The sequence below is a fragment of the Notechis scutatus genome, chromosome Z (assembly GCF_049901735.1).
Source record: "Notechis scutatus isolate UNSWTSFEM ecotype Mainland chromosome Z, rNotScu1.2, whole genome shotgun sequence".
Lineage (NCBI taxonomy): Eukaryota > Metazoa > Chordata > Lepidosauria > Squamata > Elapidae > Notechis > Notechis scutatus.
Genome location: NC_142025.1, coordinates 124,967,726 through 124,991,096, shown reverse-complemented (window position 1 = coordinate 124,991,096; position 23,371 = coordinate 124,967,726). Strand labels below are relative to the sequence as shown.

At 41.2% G+C, this 23,371-nt stretch overlaps 2 protein-coding genes and 1 non-coding gene across 7 annotated transcripts in view; 1 reads left to right on the top strand and 2 right to left on the bottom strand.

Moving 5' to 3' along the window:
- PARP2 (poly(ADP-ribose) polymerase 2) overlaps positions 1-5,945 on the bottom strand; it is a 29,261-nt gene extending 23,316 nt beyond the window's left edge. Inside the window, exon 1 of one of the 2 annotated variants that reach the window (XM_026687404.2) lies at positions 5,873-5,945. Coding sequence is in view for 1 of the 2 variants with exons in the window: in XM_087945144.1 (XP_087801270.1) it covers positions 4,846-4,870 (25 nt within the window). In the remaining variant the exon portion in view is untranslated. Of the gene's footprint in view, positions 1-4,845; positions 4,945-5,872 lie in introns of those variants that run through there. The other variant, XM_087945144.1, reaches the window with a different exon arrangement.
- Positions 5,946-6,382: 437 nt separating this feature from the next.
- Positions 6,383-6,713, top strand: LOC148129235 (Nuclear RNase P). Its single transcript, XR_015746151.1, has one exon.
- Positions 6,714-7,530: 817 nt separating this feature from the next.
- The window catches only part of LOC113425321 (perforin-1-like), a 47,943-nt gene continuing 32,102 nt past the window's right edge, over positions 7,531-23,371 (bottom strand). For 3 of the 4 annotated variants that reach the window (XM_087947959.1, XM_087947960.1, XM_087947961.1), the window contains exons 2-3: positions 20,679-21,285; positions 7,531-10,597 (exon numbers count right to left, since the gene is read on the bottom strand). In XM_087947959.1, coding sequence (XP_087804085.1) covers positions 9,469-10,597; positions 20,679-21,285 — 1,736 coding nt within the window. In that variant the 3' untranslated portion in view covers positions 7,531-9,468. Of the gene's footprint in view, positions 10,598-20,678; positions 21,286-22,540; positions 22,643-23,371 lie in introns of those variants that run through there. The other variant, XM_026687417.2, reaches the window with a different exon arrangement.

Below are 23,371 nucleotides of genomic sequence, written 5' to 3'. Positions count from 1 at the left end.
GACACAATCGGAGTCCTTATTTTACTGACCTTGGAAAGATGGAGTTAACCTTCAGTCTTGTCAGGATCGAACAAGAGGCAGTGGGCAGAGTTAGCCTGCAATACTGCATTCTAACCACTGGGCCACTATGGCTCTAACCTGCAACCATTATCCCATTTCTGCAAACAGGAAGATGGGTTTCTTTCTCTGACCCTTCCCTAGATGTTGTGTGCCTAACCATTCTTGAGATGCTAGTAGGGATTGCCAATATACATAGCCCTTGACTTACAATTGTTCGTTTAGTGACTGTTGTGGTTAGCTGGCAGCAGTTGTGGATGGCTGAGGAGAGCGAGGACTCAGATGAGGGGCCAGGACAATTAGGGAGTGGACTGCTGCCTTCAGACTTTGTGGGGGCTGGCAGCAGCAATGAGGAGGTTCCCGAGGAGCCTGTGCCAAGTGCGTGTGCATGCAGGATTGCTCGCAGGAAAGAGCAGCTGCAACAGCACGGGCGACTCGGGAGTAAGGCTGCAAGGTAATGGCCCCTCCGTCAGCTGTGCAGCAAACGTTCTTTGCAGGAAGCAAAGACGTTTTGAAACTCAGCCTCGTGGATATTACAGTATCTTAATTTGGACTCTTGTGTTGTGAAATATTTCTTACCTGTGATTCTTGGCAGTCTTGTACAGTTTTGGCAAGGTTTGTGCTTATCAAAGTTAATTAGTTTGCAGCAGCCTTTTAACTGGGGATTCGTAAGACTCATTAAAAGGTTTCTGTTCCCTTTGGTTATTGTTTGTCTTCTTGGAAAAGGGTTTGGGTCAGAACAGTGACTGAAGTTACAACTCACGCTGGAAAAAGTGACTTATGACCATTTTTCCACACTTACAACCATTGCAGCATCCCTATGGTCATGTGATCAAAATTCAAGATTTCTGGCAAATGGTTCATATTTAGGATGACTGCAATGTCAATGGGGGAGCCAGATTAATTTAACAACGGGGATTAATTTAACAGGGATTCTCTTAACAACTGTAGCCAGAAAGGTCACAAAATGGGGAAAAGCTCACCTAACAACTGTCTTACTTAGCGACAGAAATTTTGGGCTCAATTCTCACTGTAAGTCGAGGCCTATCTGCAAGATGTTTTTCCTGCCTTCAAAACCAAAGTGAATGTCTTAATAACCTTGCTATCTTTAGAGACCCACAAAGATAGATATCTTTCTGTAGGATTGTCTTTTTCTACCTGTTGTAAGAAGCATATTTTTAAGTTGCCGGGCAAATGCGTTGAAGGCTTGAATCAGGTGAGTATCACTTAACTGTGCCTTTTAGGAGTTTATGGACAGTTTTGTAGGAAGAGGGTGTGGATTCTGGATCATTAAGAGAGCAAGCTTTGAAACATTTCTGGTTTTCGCAGCAAATACAACATCTTTTAAGTCTGAAATGAACCTATAATTAAGTGTTGCTTATGGTTGCTTGAAAACTAACAAGTCTACGTGAATTTGTGCATTACAATGTACCCCTTTTGCTATTTTCTTTTCCACAATAAAGCCACTGGTTTTGAAAGTGCCATTCAACATGTTTTTGCATCTCTACCATTGCTATAACAAGCCCTTCCCCGCTGGAATACAGCAAGACATTTTTTCTTATCTATTCAGTGGTTAATTTCCTAAATGGTGTGCAGTGTTTGTGTGGATGTTCTGGAACTTCATCCCTGGAAATCCCAAAGGTGCTTTCTTCCAAAAGCCAACTGGACTTTCTTAGTTTTTAATTTGAAAACATTTCACTTCTCATCCAAGATGCTTCTTAAGTTGTAACTAACTGTAGAAAGTTAGCACCCACCCCTCTCCTAGAAAAATGAAATATCCTAGGAAATACTAAAAAGGCAGAATATTCACCTAAAAGGGAAGTAGAAACTCACCTCAGAAGCAGAAGCTCATCCCCATCTTTGTTAATGGGCAGGCCATTAAGCCTGGGCCAGAATATTCTGCATAACAAAGGCCTCTACCCATCTCACCACCTGACATGGGAAGATTGCATCAGCCAGAATTCAGGTGAAGCCATGTGATCCAGACAAAGCCTACAAAGTTAGCTAAGACCCCCACCCCTGGGAGTCTGACAGCCAATGGGATACATTTCTTACACAGGAACAGGAAACGCTTAAGGTGTGGCCCAACTGAGGGTATAAAACTTGCACTCTCAGCATCTTGACCCCCCCCCCTTTCCCCCTTCTTTTCCTTCACCCAACATCTTGAAGCATATCATCATCCTTTTCACTTTGGAGCTCCAAGCCATGTGGTCCTATCTACCATTAAACCATCTTTCCAAACAGCCTCCATGTTTCCAGTGTCTTTTTCCCCACTTGGAACTGAACCCAGAAGGATGTTTCTTCCAACATAACTAATGGGGAATGGAAAGGTTTATATTCTTTGCAATCATCTGTTTGTTTAACACTCAGAGCCATTGAGGCCACTTGGGGGTTTAATCTATAACCTCAGAGTCACCTGAATCAGAGTGTAATTCTTGGGATTGCATTGTAAACAGGACATGAACTGTTCAGGGAGGGCTATTCAATTTTAATATAGATGGCCTCTTTCAAATCAGCGGACCTCTGAAAACACCCAGATACAAACAGCAATGTGGTATATGCAATGCAATGCAGCCAGACATCTCCAGACGTTTACATTGGGGAAACAAAACAACCAATTCACAAGTGCATGGCACAACACAGGAGAACCAACTCTGTATTCAACAGTCCGTTTGGATGTGAAAAGCAAGGGTCATGTCTTTGAAGAAAGTTAGCACCCACCCCTCTCCTAGAAAAATGAAATATTGTAGAAAATATTTAAAAGGCAGAATATTATATTTTCCCTAAAGGAGAAACATGTTTCTAAAGACATAAACTAGGAGCCACAGCTCCCTGCCCCACAAGCAAAAATTTTGGTGTCAACCTATCTACAAGACAAAAGACTGGGCCAGCTTAGACCTTCATCCTCAGGACATGATAAGATTAGCCCTCACTCAAGATCCAAATCAGGACAAAGCCATTAAGCCATAATAGGAATTGCCCAACACCCTTTCAGAACACAACCCTCTTCAGTACATCACCAGCCAGCAAGGTTCAACCAAGCCTGGGACTCAAGACAACCTATAAAGTTACGTCTTCATGGTCCCATGGGAATCTGATAACCAATCAGGATAAGCAAGTTCAAAGCCCAAGGGTATAAATCTCTCTTTCATCAATGTGCTCAATTGTCCAGGACCTCAAAGCATGTGGTCCTGTCTACCATTAAACCATCTTTCCAAACAGCCTCCATGTTTCCAGTGACTTTCTCCCCACTTGCAACTGAATCCAGATGGACATTTCTTTCAACATTTTTGAGGACAGCAAAGTTCACATTTTGGACAGAAAAAGGATCACAAGTTTGAAAGAGGCGTCAAAGAGGCCATCTATATCAAAACAGAACAGCCCTTCCTCAACAAAATGAAAAGGGATCAGAGGTGGTATTCAGCAGGTTCTGACCAGTTCTGGAGAACCGATAGCAGAAATTTTGAGTAATTCAGAGAACCGACCAATCCCACCTCTGACTGGAGATTTTACACTATCCTTCCCTTGCCACGCCCACTAAGCCACGCCCACAGAACCAGTAGTAAAAAAACTTGAATCCCACCACTGAAAGGGATATAACACAACCTATCTCCTGCTTACAACACAGGCCCAATGTTGGAAGAAACATCCTTCTGGGTTCAGTTCCAAGTGAGGAAAAAGACACTGGAAACATGGAGGCTGTTTAGAAGGTTTAATGGTGGACAGGACCACATGGCTTGGAGCTCCAAAGTGAAAAGAATGATCACATGCTCCAAGGTGAAAAGAGAAGATCAAGAAGAAAGATCAAGATGCCGAGAGACCCTTATATAACCTCTGTTGGGCCACACCTTAGTGTTTCCTGTTCCTGTGTAAGAAATGTATCCCATTGGCTCCCAGACTCCTTAGCTAACTTTGTAGGTTTTGTCTGGACCACATGGCTTCACCTGAATGCTGGCTGATGCAATCTTCCCAGGCCAGGTGGTGAGATGAGTAGAGGCCTTTGTTATGTAGAATACTCTGGCCTAGGCCTTAATGGCCCATTAACAAAGGTGGGGGGGGGCTGAGTTTCTGCTTCTCTGAGTTTCTACTTTACTCTTTTTAGGGGAAATATTCTGCCTTTTTAGTATTTCCCAGGATATTTCATTTTTCTAGGAGAGGGGTGGGTGCTAACTTTCTACACTCATTTGCACTCTGATTCAGGGGACTCTGAGGATACAGACAAAACCCAAGTGGTCTCAATGACTGGCTGTGAACTAACAATCAACCTTCAGAGTGCTGAAAACTAGATGATTGCAAAGAACTTAAATCGTTTCATTCCCCACCAGTCAGTTAGAACTGCAGAAGCTTCCTGGATGGGAAGTGAAATGTTTTCAAAGAGGAAGAAAAGAAAGTCCAGTTGACTTTTTGGAAAAAGCACCTTTGGGACAACTATGACCTGGATGATTGAGAATCTCCACAGACACCCATCCCTGGATATTATTACCACTACCCCGAAAACGGTTTGCCAGCTACTTTTATTAGTATTGTACCCTTTTATTATGGCACTACATGACCTTTAGCAATATTAGCAATGGCTAGTCAGTTGCATGGGAGAAACAGGTAATCCTCAATTTACAACATTCATTTAATGACCATTTGGAATTACAATGGCACTGAAAACTGTTTTTCACCCTTACAATCATTGCAGCACCCTTACAATCATGGGCAGAGGTGGTATTCAGCAGGTTCTGACCAGTTATGGAGAACCAGTAGAGGAAAATTTGAGTAGTTTGGAGAACCGACAAATACCTCCTCTGACTGGTCCTGCTCCCATTTATTCTCTGCCTCCTGAGTCCCAGCTGATTGGCTGGGTCTTCTTCTTTGGTTGCCCTGCACAGGAGAGCAGAGCTGGAAAGTAGGTTAGTGGGGTGGGAGGGAATGGGGATTTTGCAGTAACCTTCCCCTGCCACGCCCACCAAGTCATGCCCACCATCCAAACCCACCAAGCCACACCCACAGAACCAGTCATAAATTTTTTTGAATCCCACCACTGATCACAGGATCAAAATTCAGACATTTGGCCACTAGTTCATACTTATGATGGTTGCAGTGTGCAAGGTCATGTGATCCCCTTTTGCAACCTTCTGACAACCAAAGTCAATGGGGAAGCCAGATTCACTTAACCCTGTGACTAACTTAACTGCACAATTCACTTAACAACTGCTGTAAAATGGAGCAACCCCCCCCCTTAACCAATGCCTCCCTTAGCCACATAAAATTTTGGGCTCAGTTGTACACTCTGCACATGCTCAGATCTTCCCTGACCCCAATCAGAGCAGCAGATAGATATTTCCATCAGATTAAGCCCACATTCAGATTCGTGTTCGGAGACAAAGTCCGCTCAATTTTCCCGCCCAGATTAAATTTTGCAAAATTTATTTTTAAATTTTTAAATAGAAGATTTAAATAGAAGATGAAAATTTGCAAAAAAAAAGAAGAAGGACCAGCCATCTTACTGAAACCACTCAGTCCACCGGAAAACATTGGCAGGCAAGTCAGCATATTCTTAGGGACCACCTAAGCGTGCATTTTTCGCCCCCTCCCCCTTTTCTTTGCTTGACTCTTAGGACCCCTATATTCAATCCCCCAACAAGTCACCAAAACAGCGCCTCCCACGACCCTGTCCACTTTTTAACAAGGTTTATTTTACTGCAAACAAGAGTTTTTGAACTTTGCACCGCTGGTCTCCCCTCCCTTTGACGCTAATACAAAACTAGCTTTCCCGCGTCGTGGGAACTCGTCCTCCCGTTTGGGGTTTTTTTTGCAACCAACTCACCAGCAACTTCCGCTTTCACTGCCCGGGTTGACGCTTCCGCCTTTCTCTCGCAGGCTCCTTCCCGGCAATGTTCTATGACCCGGGAAGATTCCGCCCCTTTTAATATTGCATTCGTTAAATTTGCATATGCGCAGAGACGCTGGAAAAGAAAAGAAGGCAGGTCCTCGCGGAGGAGGAGGAGGACCAAAGAACGATCCTCGCCCATCCATTGGCTAAAACCAATGGGAGGGAAGAAGAGGGAGGAAAAAAAAAGAGAGGGTGATTTGCATATATAAAGAAGTGCGTGATGGTCGCCGCTCGAATTAGAAATATCCGTTCTCCAGCCTCTGTTTTACCCCGAAAGGCGTGTTTTACAATTTGTAAACATATTATATTTTAGCAAAGGACGTAGTTTTCTCGTGCTTGGAACTGGTAGGAAGACCTCTGGCATGGATTAACAACCACCCTAACTTGCCTAAAATTAAGAATTAGCGTTTATATAAGGTACGTAATGCGAATACTTAATAATTACTGGGAGGAAGCTCTCCGTAGAGGCCACGTGCTGGGTGTTCATCACCCTTTGTCCCGCCTCTGGGAAGGTCTGAGAGAAGGGCCAAGTTTGCCACCCTAGCAGGGTGCCACCTTCTGAAGGTGGGTGAGTTCCCAGCAATGCGGGTCTCCGATCCAGCCCTAGAATCCGAGGCAGGAGAAGCGACGAGGGGGCCTTCGGGCTCCTTCCCGCTGATGCCTCCGTGGCTTGTTCGAGATTTGGGAATGACTCACGGCCGGCAGCCTTGAGTACAATGGGAAGAGGTGAAGCAACGCCAGCTTCATAACCCAATTCAGACTAGTCTCCCCCCAGTATTTTATTTATTTTAATGTTTTTTGTAAAAAAAAAAAAGGTTCTGTCATCCATTTGCTCTAATGGATCTATTTCTCCCATTCTTCTGGAGAGCCTCATGTTGGAGATGACAATTCAGAATTTCATCTGAACTAGTGGAGTAAAATCAGAGTCAGAATAACAGAAATGGGAGGGACCTTGAAGGTTAGGGTTAGTCTAGTCCAGCAGATCCTATACTCAGTCTCTTCTTAAAAGCCTCCAGTGATGAAGCACCGATAGCTTCTGAAGGCAAGCTGTTCCACTGGTTAATTGTCCTCCTCACTGTGAGGAAGTTTTTCCTTAATTCCACTTTGCTTCTCTCCTTGATTAGTTTCCATCCATTGTTTCTTGTCCTGCCCTCTGATGCTTTGCTAAATAAAGCTAACTCCTCTTTATGGCAACCTCTCAAATACTGGAAAGGTGCTATCATGTTACTTCTAGTTCTTATTTAGGAAATTTCTCCTTAGTTCTAGGCTGTTTTTCTCCTTGATTAGTTTTCATCCATTGACTTCCCTTTAGGTGCTTTGGAGAATACATTTATCCCTTCTTCTTTGTGGCACCTCACCTCAGATATTGAAAGATTGTTTATTGTATCTCCCCTTCTTTTCATTAGAGGAACCCATCTCATTCTCCACTGTTAAAGAAAAGCCATGCCATTCATTCATAAAAACTTTAGTGTTGATTATCTATGCAATATTCATAGTCCTACAGAAACCTATGGATGTGTACAAATCAACTTTAAATAGTTTTCTAAAACAACAATATAATGAGGAAAAAAAGAACAAAGCACACACCACAGTCAGATTTTGAAGATTTATTTTCATATGTTTCACATGTATTGTGCAGATCGTGTGAAAGTTGTTGAAAGCAATTAGAAGCGGAGCTTGAATAGTACAGGAAGGATCTGGCAGAAGAGAATTCTTTTACATGGGTGTGTAGTTAGGTCAGGACGTTTCCTGCGTCTATTTTGAACTCATCCTTGAAAATGTGGCAGGTGTCCATCGGTTTCAGAGTTTCATATATAATACACAGGCAGAAAAGGGATCTCAATCAGGGATATTGACCCTAAGTCACAGTGAGACCCTGTGCTAATGTTAGATTGCAGGCTCCAAATACTGAGTACAATCATAGCATTGGAAGAGATTCTGGAGGTCACTTGGTCTGACATCCTGCTTAGTCCATTTGTCCTACAATTGGGACAGATTCCTCCCCAGCCTCTATTTGAAGACTTCCAGTGGAAGAAGAACATTCCACATCTTGGAACCAATGGCTTTGATGGTTGACAGTTCTTCCTCGAATCTCATTCCTGCTCACTGAATTCTGGTCCTTCCTGCCAATCTGCTCGCTCTTCTAATCTGATAACCTATCTGAAGATTGCTACTGTATCTCGCCAAAGGTGCTTTTTTTTTTCTTTTCCCAAGAGGCCACTGGACTTTCTTTGTTTTTCCTTGAAGACATTTCATTTCTCATCCAAGAAGCTTCTTCAGTTCTGAAGAAGAGCTGAACTAAAGAAGCTTCATGGGCAAGAAGTGAAATATCTTCAAGGAAAAACAAAGGAAATCCAGTGGCCTCTTGGGGGAAAGAAAAGCATTTTTGAAATAACCATGATTGGATGACTGAGAATCTGCCTAGACATCTTTCCTTAGCAATTTTCTTTTGCAAGCTAAATATATCTTTTGCAAGCTAAATACAAAAATATAGTATCCATACAGGATGTGATTATGACATATGCAAAAAGGGGGCCATGTCGTGTTACAAGTTCCCAACGGGGTGGCCCTCATATATACCTGGTCCACAGTACAATGGGACCACTTGAAAAAGCACTAGTGCAGTGGTGGCTAACCTTTCTGGCCTCCAGTGCTAAAAATTGTGAGCGCGCTTGCGCTCGCTTGCCAGCACCCAGAAGGCAATGTGCGCGGGGGACCCCCAGGCCCTGCGCATGTGTGCGCGTACCCCGCACATCTCTGCGCATGTGCACGAGACCCCCATGTGCCCCAGGCATTTCTGCGCATGTGTGCACATCTGCACACACCCATGCATGCACACCAGATACCTGACAATCAGCTATTGGGCGGGCGGTGCGCACACATGCGCAGGGGGGCTCTTCCGGGCGACCTCTCACATGCCGGCAGAAGTGGCTCTGCGTGCCACTCCCAGTACGTATGCCATAGGTTCGCCATCACGGCGCTAGTGCATCATAATAACAAAGATATTAAGAAGAAAGAAATGATTGAGCCCACCTACATTTTTACAGGTAGCCCTTGATTTACAACAGTTCATTTAGTGACTGAATTAACAACGGCACTGAAAAAAGGGACTTATGACCGTTTTTTTCGCAACTGTTATAGCATCCCCATGGTCGTCATGTGATTAAAATGTGGATATTTGGCAACTGGTTCATATTTATGACAGCCGCTGTATCCTGGGGTCATGTGATCCCTTTATGACACCTTTGACAAGCAAGGTCAATGGGGAAGCCAGATTCGCTTAACAACTGTGTTACTGAGTTAATAACTGCGGCGATTCACTTAACAACGGTGGCAAGCAAAGGCGCAAAATGGGGCAAAAATTCACCTAGCAATTGTCTCACTTAACAGCATAAATGTTAGGCTCAATTGTGGCTGTAAATTGAGGACTACATTTTATAGGAATTATCTGTTCAATAACTCTTTCTCGGTTGTTGTATATTAGATCCCTTCCAATTCTGAATAATGCCTTAATTTATCAGGATGAGTACCTAGGTACGAAATTTGTGTGACCATGAAGTTTCCCAGTTGGGATTAGTGTCATTGAAATAGGAGGTTGGCAGATGCAAAGGGACATAGTCATGGCAGCTGGAGCCGGTCAGAGTGGGGGCACATGTCAACATGTAATTGAACCAAACGTATCCATGTTGGAGGTAGCATCTGAGCCAGCCACTAAAGCCTGACCTCAGCCTCCCTTGACATTGGTCTAAGAGCTCATCATGCCAGACTTCGCTGTCCCAAACCTCCATCACAAACTTGTCATTGCCATCCAGTGTGACAGCCCCAAAGTTCAGAATTTCTGACCACTGAGGATTGTCGTTCCCACCGATCACCCTAGTACGCCTTTCCTGGTTTTGGAAAAAAATTTTGACGTAGGCATCGGTGGAGGAAAAGTAGTCACCCCAAAGACCAGATCCGCTGTGCACGTGGAACTTGAGGTAAGCCCTGCCCTGCTCGGTGCCACAACATTTGTCATTGATGACACCGTTGGGTATACACATGCAAGTGCACTTGTGGACCAAGCTGTTGAAGTTCTCAGGACAGCTTTGGCGACAGTCTCTCCTTAGGGCTCTTTGTTTGATGTAGCTCACAATGGCTTGCTTTAAAAAATTCCTCCTGGGATCTGTTTTGTTCAACAAGGTGTGTAGAGATAAAAGGGAATAAGACACCAACCCAGGTGTCCTTTTGGTGCTATCCATCCATTCTGCGAGATGGTGCATGTCTCTGCTTTCCGAGAAGACCATGTTTTTGTGACCGCCAACCACCTCTGTGTCCTGGTCCATGTAAAGGTCATGGAACCTGAATTTAGATTTCCCAAACTGGAGTTTGGCACATTTGGAACGCAAGGAAATAGATCCCCCAAACCCCATATGTTTCAGATTTGTTTTCAAATCTAAACAGAGCTTGACTTTCTCAGCTGTGAACCCCATTAAGGTCATGATGCAAGTTTTCAAAGCCACCAAGTAACGAACTCGCCCACCCAGATTCACCTTGTTGATATAATGGGTGCCAAACTTGTTGATGAAATGCTGGTATTCCTCAGGGTCGTGGTTGGGAGGCAACTTGCCAACGGCCCGAGCAAAATGGAAGGACAGCAGAGGATCTGTCTGAAGGCCCAAACTGCAAAGGAAAAGAATGAAAAATGCAGGATATTGTCAGCACGTCAAGATGGAACTGCTTTGCTTCTTTCAAACCTTAATGTTTTTCAGCTTGCCAAATGTTAGGGATAACATTGTAACTGGTTTGGGTAAAAATAATAAATATGGTATCATGGTTTGTTAGTTAAAGTGTGTGTAACTTTAACTGCAGGAATGTAATTAAGGGTGTGGTTGTAAAAGCACTATATAAGAAGCGAGGCAATTGCAGCTCTCTCTCTCTGGCTTACTGATCCCTAATTACTGGAAGGATTGATGACTGCGTTCTTGCTGGAACGGGGAGAGAAAAAGGAGTGTTGATTTTCTCAATGGAGAGAAGATAAAGATTGGACTGATTTATTGTAAGTGAACTGACATTGGCTATTCAACACGGACTTTGCAAATAGAGTATCCCCGACAAGACTTGACTGAAATTGATAGATGACTAATGGACCGTTACATTTGACTATGCTATAATTCTTAAATGGAATAAACTATATTTTTGATAGCACAAGCGTATCTGTATTTTTACTGCGTGTTAACTAGAAAACTTATCTCACACATTTACCTGTCTTCCTGTCTGACTTCGCTGTACGTTCTGTTTAGTTTGTTTTCCTTAACACCCGTTGGGGAATCCAGGCTTAACACCAATGAACCGGGGGAGGGAAAGAGGGAAATGGAATGTGGAGAATGTATGCAAAGATCATGAGAGCATGGAAGCCATCAAGGTCACCACTGCAGGTGCTTGAGAAAGAGATGGCCTGTTCCCATAATTAAAGAACATCTCATAATTGGACAATATAATCCACCAGGAGTGTTCTGACCCAAACCTGTTTCCAAGAGAGCAAACACGACAAAGGCAGCAGCATAACCTTTTAATATTTCATCTATAAATCCTATTTCTTCACAGATAAAAGGCTGCTTCCAACTAATTAGCTCCAACAAGAAAGAGCCTTGCCAAGTTTTTTGCAAGGCTGCCAAAAAATAACAGATAAGAAATAGTTTACAACACAAGAGTCTTCAAATACCAACTATAATGTCCACGAGGCTGAGTCTCAAAACGTCTTTGCTTCCTACAAAGAACCTTCGCTGCACAGCTGCCTTTTATATTCTTGAAGGAGGGGTCATTACCTTGCAGCCTTACTCCCGAGTCACCTGTGCTGTTGTAGCTGCTCTTTCCTATGAGCAACAGTGCGCGCACGTGCACTTGGCACAGGCTCCTCAGGAACCTCCTCATCACTGCTGCCAGCCCCCACAATCTCTGAAGGCAGCAGTCCACTCTCTAATGGTCCTGTCCCCTCATCTGAGTCCTTGCTGTCCTCAGCTGTCCACACCTGCTGCCGGCTAACCACAACAAGGAGTGGGGAAGAAAGAGAAAGTATTGTTTAACTGAGCAAGCATTTGCTTGGGAAACCAGACCTGGTTTTGATTCTTCAGTATCAACATGGTGTGCATCCAATAAAGTTTTCCTTTTAGGAATTCCAATTCTCCAGAGAGTGTTTCCTTGTTTCGCTAACTGGAGAAATCTGGGTCAACGTTCTGGGTCAAAGGCTACATACCAAACCTCATTTTCTGCCTCAGCATTCAGCACGAGAAAGCAACATGATGCAGAAACCATGCTGAAGGTCAGATGGTCTCCAGTGGTCAGTTATTGGGTAGGGGTTCACTTTTAGGTTTCATGTGGTGTTGGGAAACCATGTTTTTTGGTGTCCCTTTCCTTTCCTGGTTAATCTTGAAAAAAATTATCTGAAAACTGGGAGGCCTTTTTTATTTTTTCTACCAAACACCAAAGAATACTATACTGAGAGTAAAACAGTCAATACAAAGTAATCCTCAATTTATAACATTTGTTTAGTGACCAAAGTTATAACAGCACTAAAAAAAAAAAGTGATTTATGGTCAGTTTTCATACTTACAACTGTTGAACCATTCCTGTGGTGACATGATTAAAATTTGGGTGCTTGGCAACTGGCATGTATTTATGACAATTGCACTGTTCCAGGGTCACGTGATCACCTTTTGTAACCTTCCTGATGTCTGACAAGCCGAGTCAATAGGGGAAGAAGATTTGCTTAATGACCACTGATTCACTTAACAACTGCAGTGATTCACTTAACAATGAAGACTAAGAAAAAAGGAGCAAAACTCACTTAATAACTGTTCTGTTTTAACAATGGAAATTTTTTGGTTCCATTGTGGCCGTAATTCAAGAAATACTCATAACCTGGCTGTCTGTGGCTTTCTGGAGTACCAGAGCTGCAATTATTTTAAAGGTAACCCACAATAAGTATCAGTTGTCACCTACAATAAATATCTGTCATAGATACCAACTTTCTCATCTTTAATTAATGTGCTTACCTACCTAGCTGTCATGTCTCTAAAATTTTTACTGTAACCAAGTTCCTGGATATGGATTTGAATGTTTGGTCCTGTGGTTTATTGCTGTGTTTGAAGTCTGACATCAGATCATACCATTCCACGGATGATTTGGTTTGGTTTTCAAAAGTATATCCTCTTAACAAAAAATGGATCTGAAGTGTTTTGGCTCTGGAAGAGGCTGTGTAATCTGGAACATATTTTCCTCAACTCTTCAAACTGCTTCTAACTCAGACGATTTATTTCCAGAAACCATCTACTGCCTCTCCCCCTCCAAATGGTATGATCCAGAGGAGACATAGAACATTCTGGAGCTTTACAGAACATTACATTCCGTTCCTGAATCAGGCAGTTTTGCACATCTTTAGTGGTAATGGATCTGATTGAAAAACCTAGCCCTGGCATTAGCCGTAACTTCTGAATCATTCTCATTCTCAGTTTTCAAATTCTTTTATGCTGCAATATTTGACATTGTAAGCCACCTGGAGTTGCTGGATAGAAAGATGGGTGACATATAAATTTAATAAATAAGTACTTGCAAGTCCAATTGAGCCCCAGATTTCCATTGTTGAAGAAGAAAGGCTGTTTAGTGAACTTTGCCCTATTTTCTGACCTTTCTTGCCACAATTGTTAAGTGAATCACTGCAGTTGGTAAGTTGGTAACATGATTGTTAAATGAATTGGGCTTCCTCCAAGACTTTGCTTGTCAGATGGTGGCAAAAGGTAAATGACATGACCCTGGGACAATGCAGCCACATCCTAAATACATGCCAGTTGACAACATCCAAAATTTTGAGCATGTCGGGATTCTGCAAGAGTCATAGATGTGAGAAAAAAGGTCATAAGTCACTTTTTTCAGTGTGTTGTAACTTAGAATGGTGACTAAATGAATGGTTTAAAGTCGACGACAAGCTGTAAATAAGGAGAGCCCTTGACTTACAACAGTTCACTTAATGTCCACTCAAAGTTACAATGGCACTGAAAAATATGATCATTTTTCACAGTTACAATCTTTACAGCTTCCCTATGATCATGTGATCAAAATTCAGGTGCTCGGCCACTGGTTCATTCTTATGACAGTTGTGTCAGGATTCTGGCAGTTACTCCAATTAACCCCCTCTGGGTGTATCATCCAAAAACGTCCATAGCCAAGAGTCATCAATCATGCTCTCCAATTAGATTTTTGCTTGGCAGAAGCTTCAGTTATCTAATCAGTCTTTGAAGAAAATATGAATGGAATGTACTTTCGATTCCACACTCCTGTCTGCTCTTTGAAACTCCCCTCCCTCCTTCTTTCTATTGTCAACTATATAATGTATATACAAAATGTTTTATGAGTTGACAGGTTACAGCGTCCTGGGGTCATGTAATCACCTTCTGACAAGTAAAGTCAATGGGGAAGCGAGAGTCACTTAACAAGCCTGTTACTAACTAAACAACTTCACTTATTCACTTTACAACTCTAGCCAGAAATGGTCAAAACTCACTTCAATGTCTCACTTAACGACAGAAATTTTGGCCTCAATTGTCGAGGACTACCTGTTTTAGGATTCTCCATTCCAAGAACATCCTTAATCCCGTCACTCATTGACTTAGTCAAATCTCTTAATCAATGATTTTGGCAGCATGTTATTTACATCAATAGGTTCAAAGCTTGGAATTACAGGTAGTCTTTGTCCTACAACAGTTCACTTAGTGACCAAAGTTACAACATCACTGGAAAAAAAATGAGTTACGACCATTTTTCACCCTCATTGATCGTTGCTACATCCCTATGGTCACATGATCAAAATTCAGACCCTTGGCAACTGACTCACAGTTATGACCTATGCACTGTCCTGGGGATCATGGGAGTCCCTTTCACGACCTTTTGACAAGCAAAGTCAATGGGGCAGCCAGATTCACTTAACAACCACGCTACTAACTTAAGAATGGCATTGATTCTCTTAACACTGTGGCAAGAAAGGGAGGGAAACTCAATTAAGAACTGTCTCACTTTTGCAACAACAAATTGTGTGCTCAATTGAGGACATATATCAAGGACTATCTGTAGTGATCCTCTCCTTCTTCTCTCCAGGAGATATCTGGCAACAGAAGAAACTTTACCCCACAGAACTGGCAGAACTCCATGTCTTCACTTACTGTACTAGCAAGCAAGCAAGGCATAACGGCATGGACGGGCTGGCATTGTGGTACCCACCCAGTGTGTGTTACTATATCTTGGCAGGGAGTCCATTAATAGAAATGTTTGTTTTCTTATCTCTAACCTTTTCTCTCTCCTTTTTTTTTTTTGGAGAACTGAGTACAAACAATGTGTCCCTAGCTGCCTTTGTGTGGGTGTTCTGTAACTCAGTTGACCAGGTGGAATTTAACCCTGTCCGTGACTGAGCTTGTCATAAGATTACATTTTACCCCCTTTGGATTTAGTTGCCTGGATTAATTGTCTATTTTCCCCCCTCACTCCAAATGGAGCCAGGGAAATGTGTTGGAGAAAGCAGGAGGAGGAACATTAACAGAGCACAGTAACCTTATTCTTAAAATAATATTCTTAAAAGGAGCTCCCAGCTTAGCAATTTGGCTGCAAATGTTTCATCACGGTTCAAGGAGACATCATCAGAGCGCTTTGAATTGTGCTTGTTGTTCAAAGCGCACTGATAGTATCTCCTTGAACAGTGATGAAATGTTTGCAGCCAAATTGCCAAGCTTGGAGCTCAAACCAACACCCCAGCTACCAACCTGAGCTACTAATATTCAAGCACACTTCAAACATTTGTATTATCTTCGGTGAGGAGAGCCCTTGAAATTCAAATGCATGAGAAGATTCCAGAAAGATCTTCAGAAATTCCATCCGGAACACAGCAATTATCCAAATCATAGCCACAAACCCTCATTCTTGGCTACATTCTGCTATAGCCTACATCCAGCCTGTTACAGGTAACCCTTGGTTTACAAGCATTCATCTAGTGAGAGTTCAAAGTTACAACAGCGTTGAACAAAGTGACTTATGCCCATTTTTCAGGGTCATGTGATTAAAATTTGGATGCTTGGCCACTGATTCATATGTATGATGGTTGCAGTGTCCCAGGGTCACCTGATCCCCTTTTGTGACCTGACAAATAAAATCAGTGGGGAATCCTGATTCACTTAACAACCCTATGACTAATTTAACTGCAGTGTTTCACGTAACAACTGGGACAAGAAAGCCTCTAAATTGTGGTAGAATTCACTTAACAGCTGTCTTGCTTAGCAACTGAAATTTGGGGTTCGGTTGGGAGTCATAAGTCGAGGACTTCCTGTATTTGCATCCAAACACCAATGTGGGTGTGCACATTGTGCACTTAGATGCAACAGAGAAATATAGTTGTGTATCTTCTTCAACGTTTTGATTATGATTAAACAGACTCTCCTAATTAATACATCCGATAGATTCATACCAGGGGCCAAATAAAACTGGTCAAAATTGCCTTGGGATATCTCTCATTTTAACTGCCATGAGTGTGTAACACAACCCTTCAATCCACACACACATCCCATAAACTAATTTTGAATGGAAATACGGCAACATGGTGCCTCCAACTTTAATGTTATGGAATTGTTCCTAGAGGACTTATAGCTGATGCTATCAAAAGTGTCTGGGGGATTATGGAAAGACAACAGCTATCTCGTTGGTCTTTGAATAAAGATTACTTGTCAAAATGACAAAGACTAATTCATTCCCCCCAACCAGTCCTAAAAAAAGAATGAATGGATTTGGACACCGGTGTCTTCTGAGATAATTGCAGTCATGCCATCAACACTCATCAAGCATCTTGTCAGACTTCTGGTTTGAGCTTCTTCAGCGACAGACCGAAACCTCGTCTCTGCGAGGCTTCGATCTGTGCGCACCTCTGAAGCGCCCTGAGCCGGCTGGTTTTGGGGCTAAACCACCCCATAGAGGTGGTGAAGAGAGGGGAGACTGCCAGCAGGGTTGAGGAGAGCCGCATCTCTCCTCCCCAGCTGGCCATTACTCCCTTTCCTGAAGGCGGTTGCAGCAGTGGTCAGAAATGGCCACCACAAAGAAGAACTCGACTGGAAAAGAATGTGCAGGAGGAAGATAAGAAGAGAAAGTTTTGGTTGACCGGGTCAAACAGCAAAAGCAACAAATAAGGTACCCTGGAATTGAAACTGTTAAAAACAATAACATTGTTCCTTAAGAAGATTTTTAAGCTGCGAAGGAGAGAGAAAAGGAAAAGATTTGGTTTTCTCCTTTTCCTATACTGACAGCTAAGAGACTTAAGCAAGAAATTGAAAAAAATCCACTTTGACATCAATAGGCATTTAATGCTGAAAATAAAAAGTCAAAGGGATAATAAAGATTTCTGGATAATTAAAAGCTTTTGAAAACAGGAAAGGAGAGAAAAAGAATAAAAGGGTAGGATCTGGAAGGGAGGAGACTGCCTGGGATTAAAAATAATTTACAGCAAAATCTCAACAAGACTTCCAAAAGATACATTCTAACTGAAATATCGCAACAAAAACCCCAGGAAGAGAAAGTGAAAAAAGAAGCATGAAGAAACAGCTTGGGACTATTTGGATTACTTGGTGATCTCTCGATTCTTGGTTATTGCATTTGAATGACTAAAATCAATTGGGTGGTTGTTTAAAACTGTTTAAAATGGCTCCACTTTTAGAAGAACTGAAAATGGAACTTAAAAAGTACAAAGAAGATGCACAAGAAGGGAGAGGTTCTTTTGGCTTCGTATTTCAGTTTTTAGAAATGGAGATTTGGAATTATGAGAAACAACAAGAAATGCCTGCAGAACAAGAAGATTGCGACAAAGAAGAAGCCACCTTTAATGAACAAGTAATCTTAGATGAGAGGAAAAAAGGAAAGAGAGGAAACAGAATGGAAAGTTTAAGACTGGGAAAAATAACTCCAAAAAAAAAAAAAATAGAGTTAAAAATAAGTATAAAATCAGAAAGCAACAGAAGAGGGAAATGCAGAAGAGAGAATTAGAACTAGAGAGAAGATGAGAGGGAAGAAAGAAAGGAAAAGAAGTTATAAAGGACAGAAGCAAAATATAGAGAAACAGGGCCTATTTAGAGATAATGGGTGAAAACTTAATGGAAAAAGGGATTCTGCAAAGGTACATAAGATAGTATGGTTATATTAGAAGTAGAAATAATTTTAGAAAATATGAAACAATGTATGATTAAAATGTCTGATAAAATAGCTATTGTAATTCAGTGGAATGCTTGTCAATAAATAAATGTAACAAAAGGTATATTTAATGATTTATAAAACATATGTGAAGAAAAATAAGGGAAAAATTAATTATGGAGATTATATGTGTTTTTAAGGAAGTATGATATTTAATTGAAAAGAAGTGTTAAAGATGTTAAGATTTTAGTGATTATTAATGATAGAACTGAACTGGAATGGAATGAGGGTTTATAATTACATATATTTACAATCTTTTTTTTAAAGAATATAGTGTGTATTATAAGAATGTACCAAGCAGAATTTGATTGGAAGTTATGTATTATGTATTATATTGAAGGTCATAAACTTAAGGTATATATTGAAGTTTAAATAAGAGTTGAATGGATGTAATTAAAAGATATAAAGGTGTCATACTCCAATTAGTAACTACAGGAAAAAAAATTGTTTAATGAGAAAAGATAATATGAAATTGAAACAGAACAGACAAAAGTATAAATATAATGATTTGAATTGAGATGAGATAATCAAAATAAAATTGAGAAAATTAAAAGAGGGGAAAAACTGTATAGAAAATGTAAAATAGTATAAGATATGGAATAGAATACAAAAAAGAGCATGAAATTGAGTTTTGTGTCTGTATAAAGAAATTCAACCCGGGACCATGCTATTTTCAAAAAAGATGTTTTACTTGTATTTTGTGTGTGAAAACCCAAATAAAACTTTATTTTAAAAAAAAGCATCTTGTCCATATTGGTAGTTGATATTGATATTGGTAGTTGGAAAATGGTTACCCCAAGCCTCTGAGATCTATCATGAGCTAAGCAACTTTTTGTTATGGTGCTCCTAGCCCATTGGAATGTTCCACAATAAAGGAGAATATTTGTAGTTCAGGGTTGACATGAGGGGTGTTTGGTGCTCTCTGAGCTTGTTTTCTTGCAGAAGTTTCTTTACCCAAACTAGATAACATCATCAGTGCTAAGGAGCATAGTTTGCTGTCAATATATACTGAGAGCAAATCCCACTCCTTACTAGCACTGAAGATCATCCCAATTTTTGTAGAAGCATCTGGACTTTCTTGTTTTCCTTGAAGATGTTTCACTTTCATTCTTGGATGAGAAGCAAAATGACTTCAAGGAAAACAAGAAACTCTGTTGCCTCTTGAAAAAGCACTTTTGGGATAACCTAATGACCTGAGAATCTCATTAGACATTTAACACTGATGATGTTACCTAGTTTCGGTAATGAAAAGTCTGCAAGAAAACAATCAAGCTCAGAGAGCCCTCATGTTCCACAATAAATCCTGGTCAGCTCTAATTCAGGAGGATGGAGCTGACATTCCTTCTTCATCATCCAAGAGATGTTCAACATTGAATAGCTTTGGGATGGGATTTGGACAGGTGGTTCAAACTAGAGTTCTCCCAAGTGGTCATGATTGACCCCCAAGGATCAATGGGATTCTTCAAGGAGTCTATTATTATTAATAGCAGTAGTTCTATTAATTAAAGTAGTATTTATTAAATTATTGACATACAATAAATGTTTGGAAGTCCACAAACAATCTGAAATTTCATCAAGAGGTTAATGAGCTGAAAAAATTGGGGACCCCTGGCTGAATAATCTTTCAATGCTAGTGGGAATGTTTATATGTGGACTTATTTCTCTCTCTCTTGGAACAAATACTTATGTACATTTTTGATCACACTGGGGCCAGTAACATTTAATTACAGTCCTCAAATTACAACAGTTTATTTAGTGAGTGTTTAAAGTTTCAACAGCACTGAAAAAAGTGACATGACTTTTTTCACACTTGCAACCATTGCAATATCCCCCATGATCTCATGTTCAAAATACAGACACTTGACAACCCACTCATATTTATGACGGTTGCAGTTTTTCAGGGTTACGTGGTCCCCTTTTGAGACCTTCTGACAATCAAAGTCAATGGGGAAGCCAGATTCATTTAACAACTGGGTTACTAACTTAACAACTGCAGTTATTCACTTTACAACTGTGGCAAGAACAGTTGTAAAATGGGTAAATATTCCCTTAACAAATGTCTCACTTAGTAATAGAAATTTGGGGCTTGGTTGGGGTCATAAATCAAGAGTTACCTGTACCCTTCTCTTATGTATACTGAGAGTATTTCAACCAAGAAAAATTCCTTGTGTGTCCAAGCACACTTGGCCAATAAAGAATTCTATTCTATTCTATTCTATTCTATTCTATTCTATTCTATTCTATTCTATTCTATTCTATTCTATTTTATTCTATTCTTACATTTCCAACTCCTTAGAAAAAGAAATGCCCAATACAGGGAATTCCTCAGTGTTACGTTTCAATGTATGAAATTATTTCCCCTAGGGGCAAACTCTGGAATTGTTGTAACAAATTCCATAGCGTCTCCTGAAAGGGTTTTTTTTTTGTGCCAGCAAATTGGCTTCTCCAGTCCCTCCCCCTTATTGATGCTTTGAAGTGCTTTGATGCTTACCTGTAATGTTTGCATTCGATCTCGTTCCTCAGAAAGCTGTATCTGTCTTCGCGGGTTTTCTGATATGCAAAAATGGCCATTTTGGAGCGAGAGCCAGCAAAAGCCACCTGAGCTTTGGAGAACCCCTGGTCCTCCGTCATCAAATCCTCGGCCAACTCTGTTTTCCAGTCATTCGTCACGTCTTTGGCTACAGCATTGGCCACATCTATGTCTAACTCATCTACAAAGCTGCTTGTTTGTTGGTGGCAGATTTCTTTCTGCCGCCAGTCCACCCCAACCAGGGGGAGTCTCTGCAGCTGCTCACCCATGTTATCATTCCGACATAGGGTACATGTCCCATTGGGTCCCTGCCACTTGCTGATGTCCACCACGTAAGCTGCTTTCCTCTCCAGAGTGGTGATATCAACTCCCTCCCCGATGAAATTATGGCCTGGTATGAAGTTAACATGATCCTTGCATTCATGTCTGGGATATGTGTCGCATGCGCTGTTGTGGAAGGGGAGAGAGAAATGGAAAGAAGCAAGGTAGACCATGAAGAAGAGATGAAGCTGGGGCATGTTTCTCAGAAAGAGTTCCTTATTCTTAGGTAGTTCGTTTCCGAATTGTCCTGAGGAGAAAAAAAAAGCAACATATGTTTTTTAGGGCAGGGATTTGGAGGTGTGACAAAATATTACAGAAATTTTGAACAACACCTTTCCTACAATGAAACTGGGAGATATCTCATTAAAACAGCTTGTAGGCACAAGAAAAAGCAGGTTATGTGGTGATGATGGACACTACATTATTTGTTATTAATTTTGGGAGGTCCACTGGGGAGCCTCCAATTTTTAATGGACCACAATTGGTCCAGAAGCTTCAGATGGTGCACATTTGAATAAAGCTGACCAATAATGACCCACCAAGTAAAATTCATGTCTGAGGATGCACCTGAATGTAGTTGGCTGCCTAATGAATCAGCTATTTGAGTTAGAGTAGCATAGAATGGAAGGATCCTTGGAGGTCTTCTAGTTTAAACGTCTGCTCAAGCAGGAGACCCTATACCATTTCAGAGAAGTGGAGCTCTTAAAAAAACCTCCAGTGATGAAGCACCCACAACTTCTGAAGCCAAGTTCTTCCACTGGTTAATTGTTTTCACTGTTAGGAAATTTCTCCTTAATTCTAGGTTGCTTCTTTCCTTGATTAGTTTCCATCCATGGCTTCTTGTCCTTCCCTCTGATGCTTTGGAAAAAATAAGTCGACCTCTTCTTCTTTGTGGCAGCCCCTCAAATACTAATCATGTCATCCATAGTCCTTCTTTTCTCTAGACTAGCCAAACCCAAGTCCTGCAACTGTTTGTCATGTTTTAGTTTCCAGACATTTCATCATCTTAGTTGCTCTTCCCTGCACTTTTTCCAAAGTCTCAACATCTTTTTTGTAATGTTTTGCCACCAAAACTGGATGCAGTACTACAACTATGGAGTCACCATTAGATGCTTTGTTTCAGAATCCCCAGGCAGGCATTGGAATGGAAAGGAAAATATCATCATCATCATCACACATCATCATCATCATCACAAATCATCATCATCATCCATTCCTGCCTAGAGCTAGCCACTTGCCTTTTTCAGAACATGAATTCTACCTTAATAGCTTGGTAACAGCTAGACATCCACCATGGCTGGTTTTGCTCTGTGAGCAGCTGCAATGAAGGAACAAGTTTCCCGTGCATTCTAAAGAAATCAGAATGACAATCCTCCCTTCTCTTCTTTCATCTTTAATCTGCAATTGTCTTTTGATGTCTCCTATCATCACAGCCGCCCTCCTGCTGTTTGGTTGACAGTTGCTAGGAAATCAAGATTAGATATATATAGAAATTTACCCACCCCTCCTCTTTTAGGTCTATTCCTAATGACCAATTCTGCAAAGGGGTCTGTCTTCCTTCTTGCTCTGTTTGCTTTCTTCCCTGTTCTAGCAGGGAAGAAAGGCTAGAATTCTAGAGGAAATTTTAGAGAAAGGGAGAGAAAGAGAGAGAGGGAAAAACAATAAAGAAGAAGTGGTTTTTCATAGCAGCTTATTCAACTTGCCTTTAGAAAGACTGAAAGCGTTTGGTGTGTTCTTTCGTTTCACTTCTCCTTTTTAGTTGACCTCATTTCTGTCTGGAAAGGAACAATTGGCATTTTAATTTTTTCCAGATGAATGTTTATTTATTTCATTTAGCAATAACAAGTTTCTCATGATGTTCCTTCGTGAATTAGGCATTCTGCTTTGGGTGGGTTGTGAGACTAATGAGATGGGAGTCAACAAAGAATATGATTTTACCAAAAGAGAGAAAGAGGCCTCTAACCATCCATCCGCCCGCCCCCACAAACAGGGGAATATTTTTGCCAGAAGTTCCTTTGCATCTAATCATCATTTTAAAAAGAAAATAAAAAATGGAGATGGCCTCCTATCAATGCTGCTTTAAGACCCTGTGTGACAAGCCAGAGACGTTTGTACAAACTGCAATATCTCATTTAAAACCTGAATGCTGATTTGTGTATTTTGAGTTAAAACTGGGCACTATCTTCTTATAAACGACAGGCTAGGTTAGTAGTTACATCATTGGAAATCTTTGGTGTCCCACGTTGTATTTGCTTTTGGTGAGGAGAAAGCTTTACTCAGAGAGGGAAAGAGGCATTTTAAAGGAAGAACAAACGAACAAAGTAGAGTGGAAA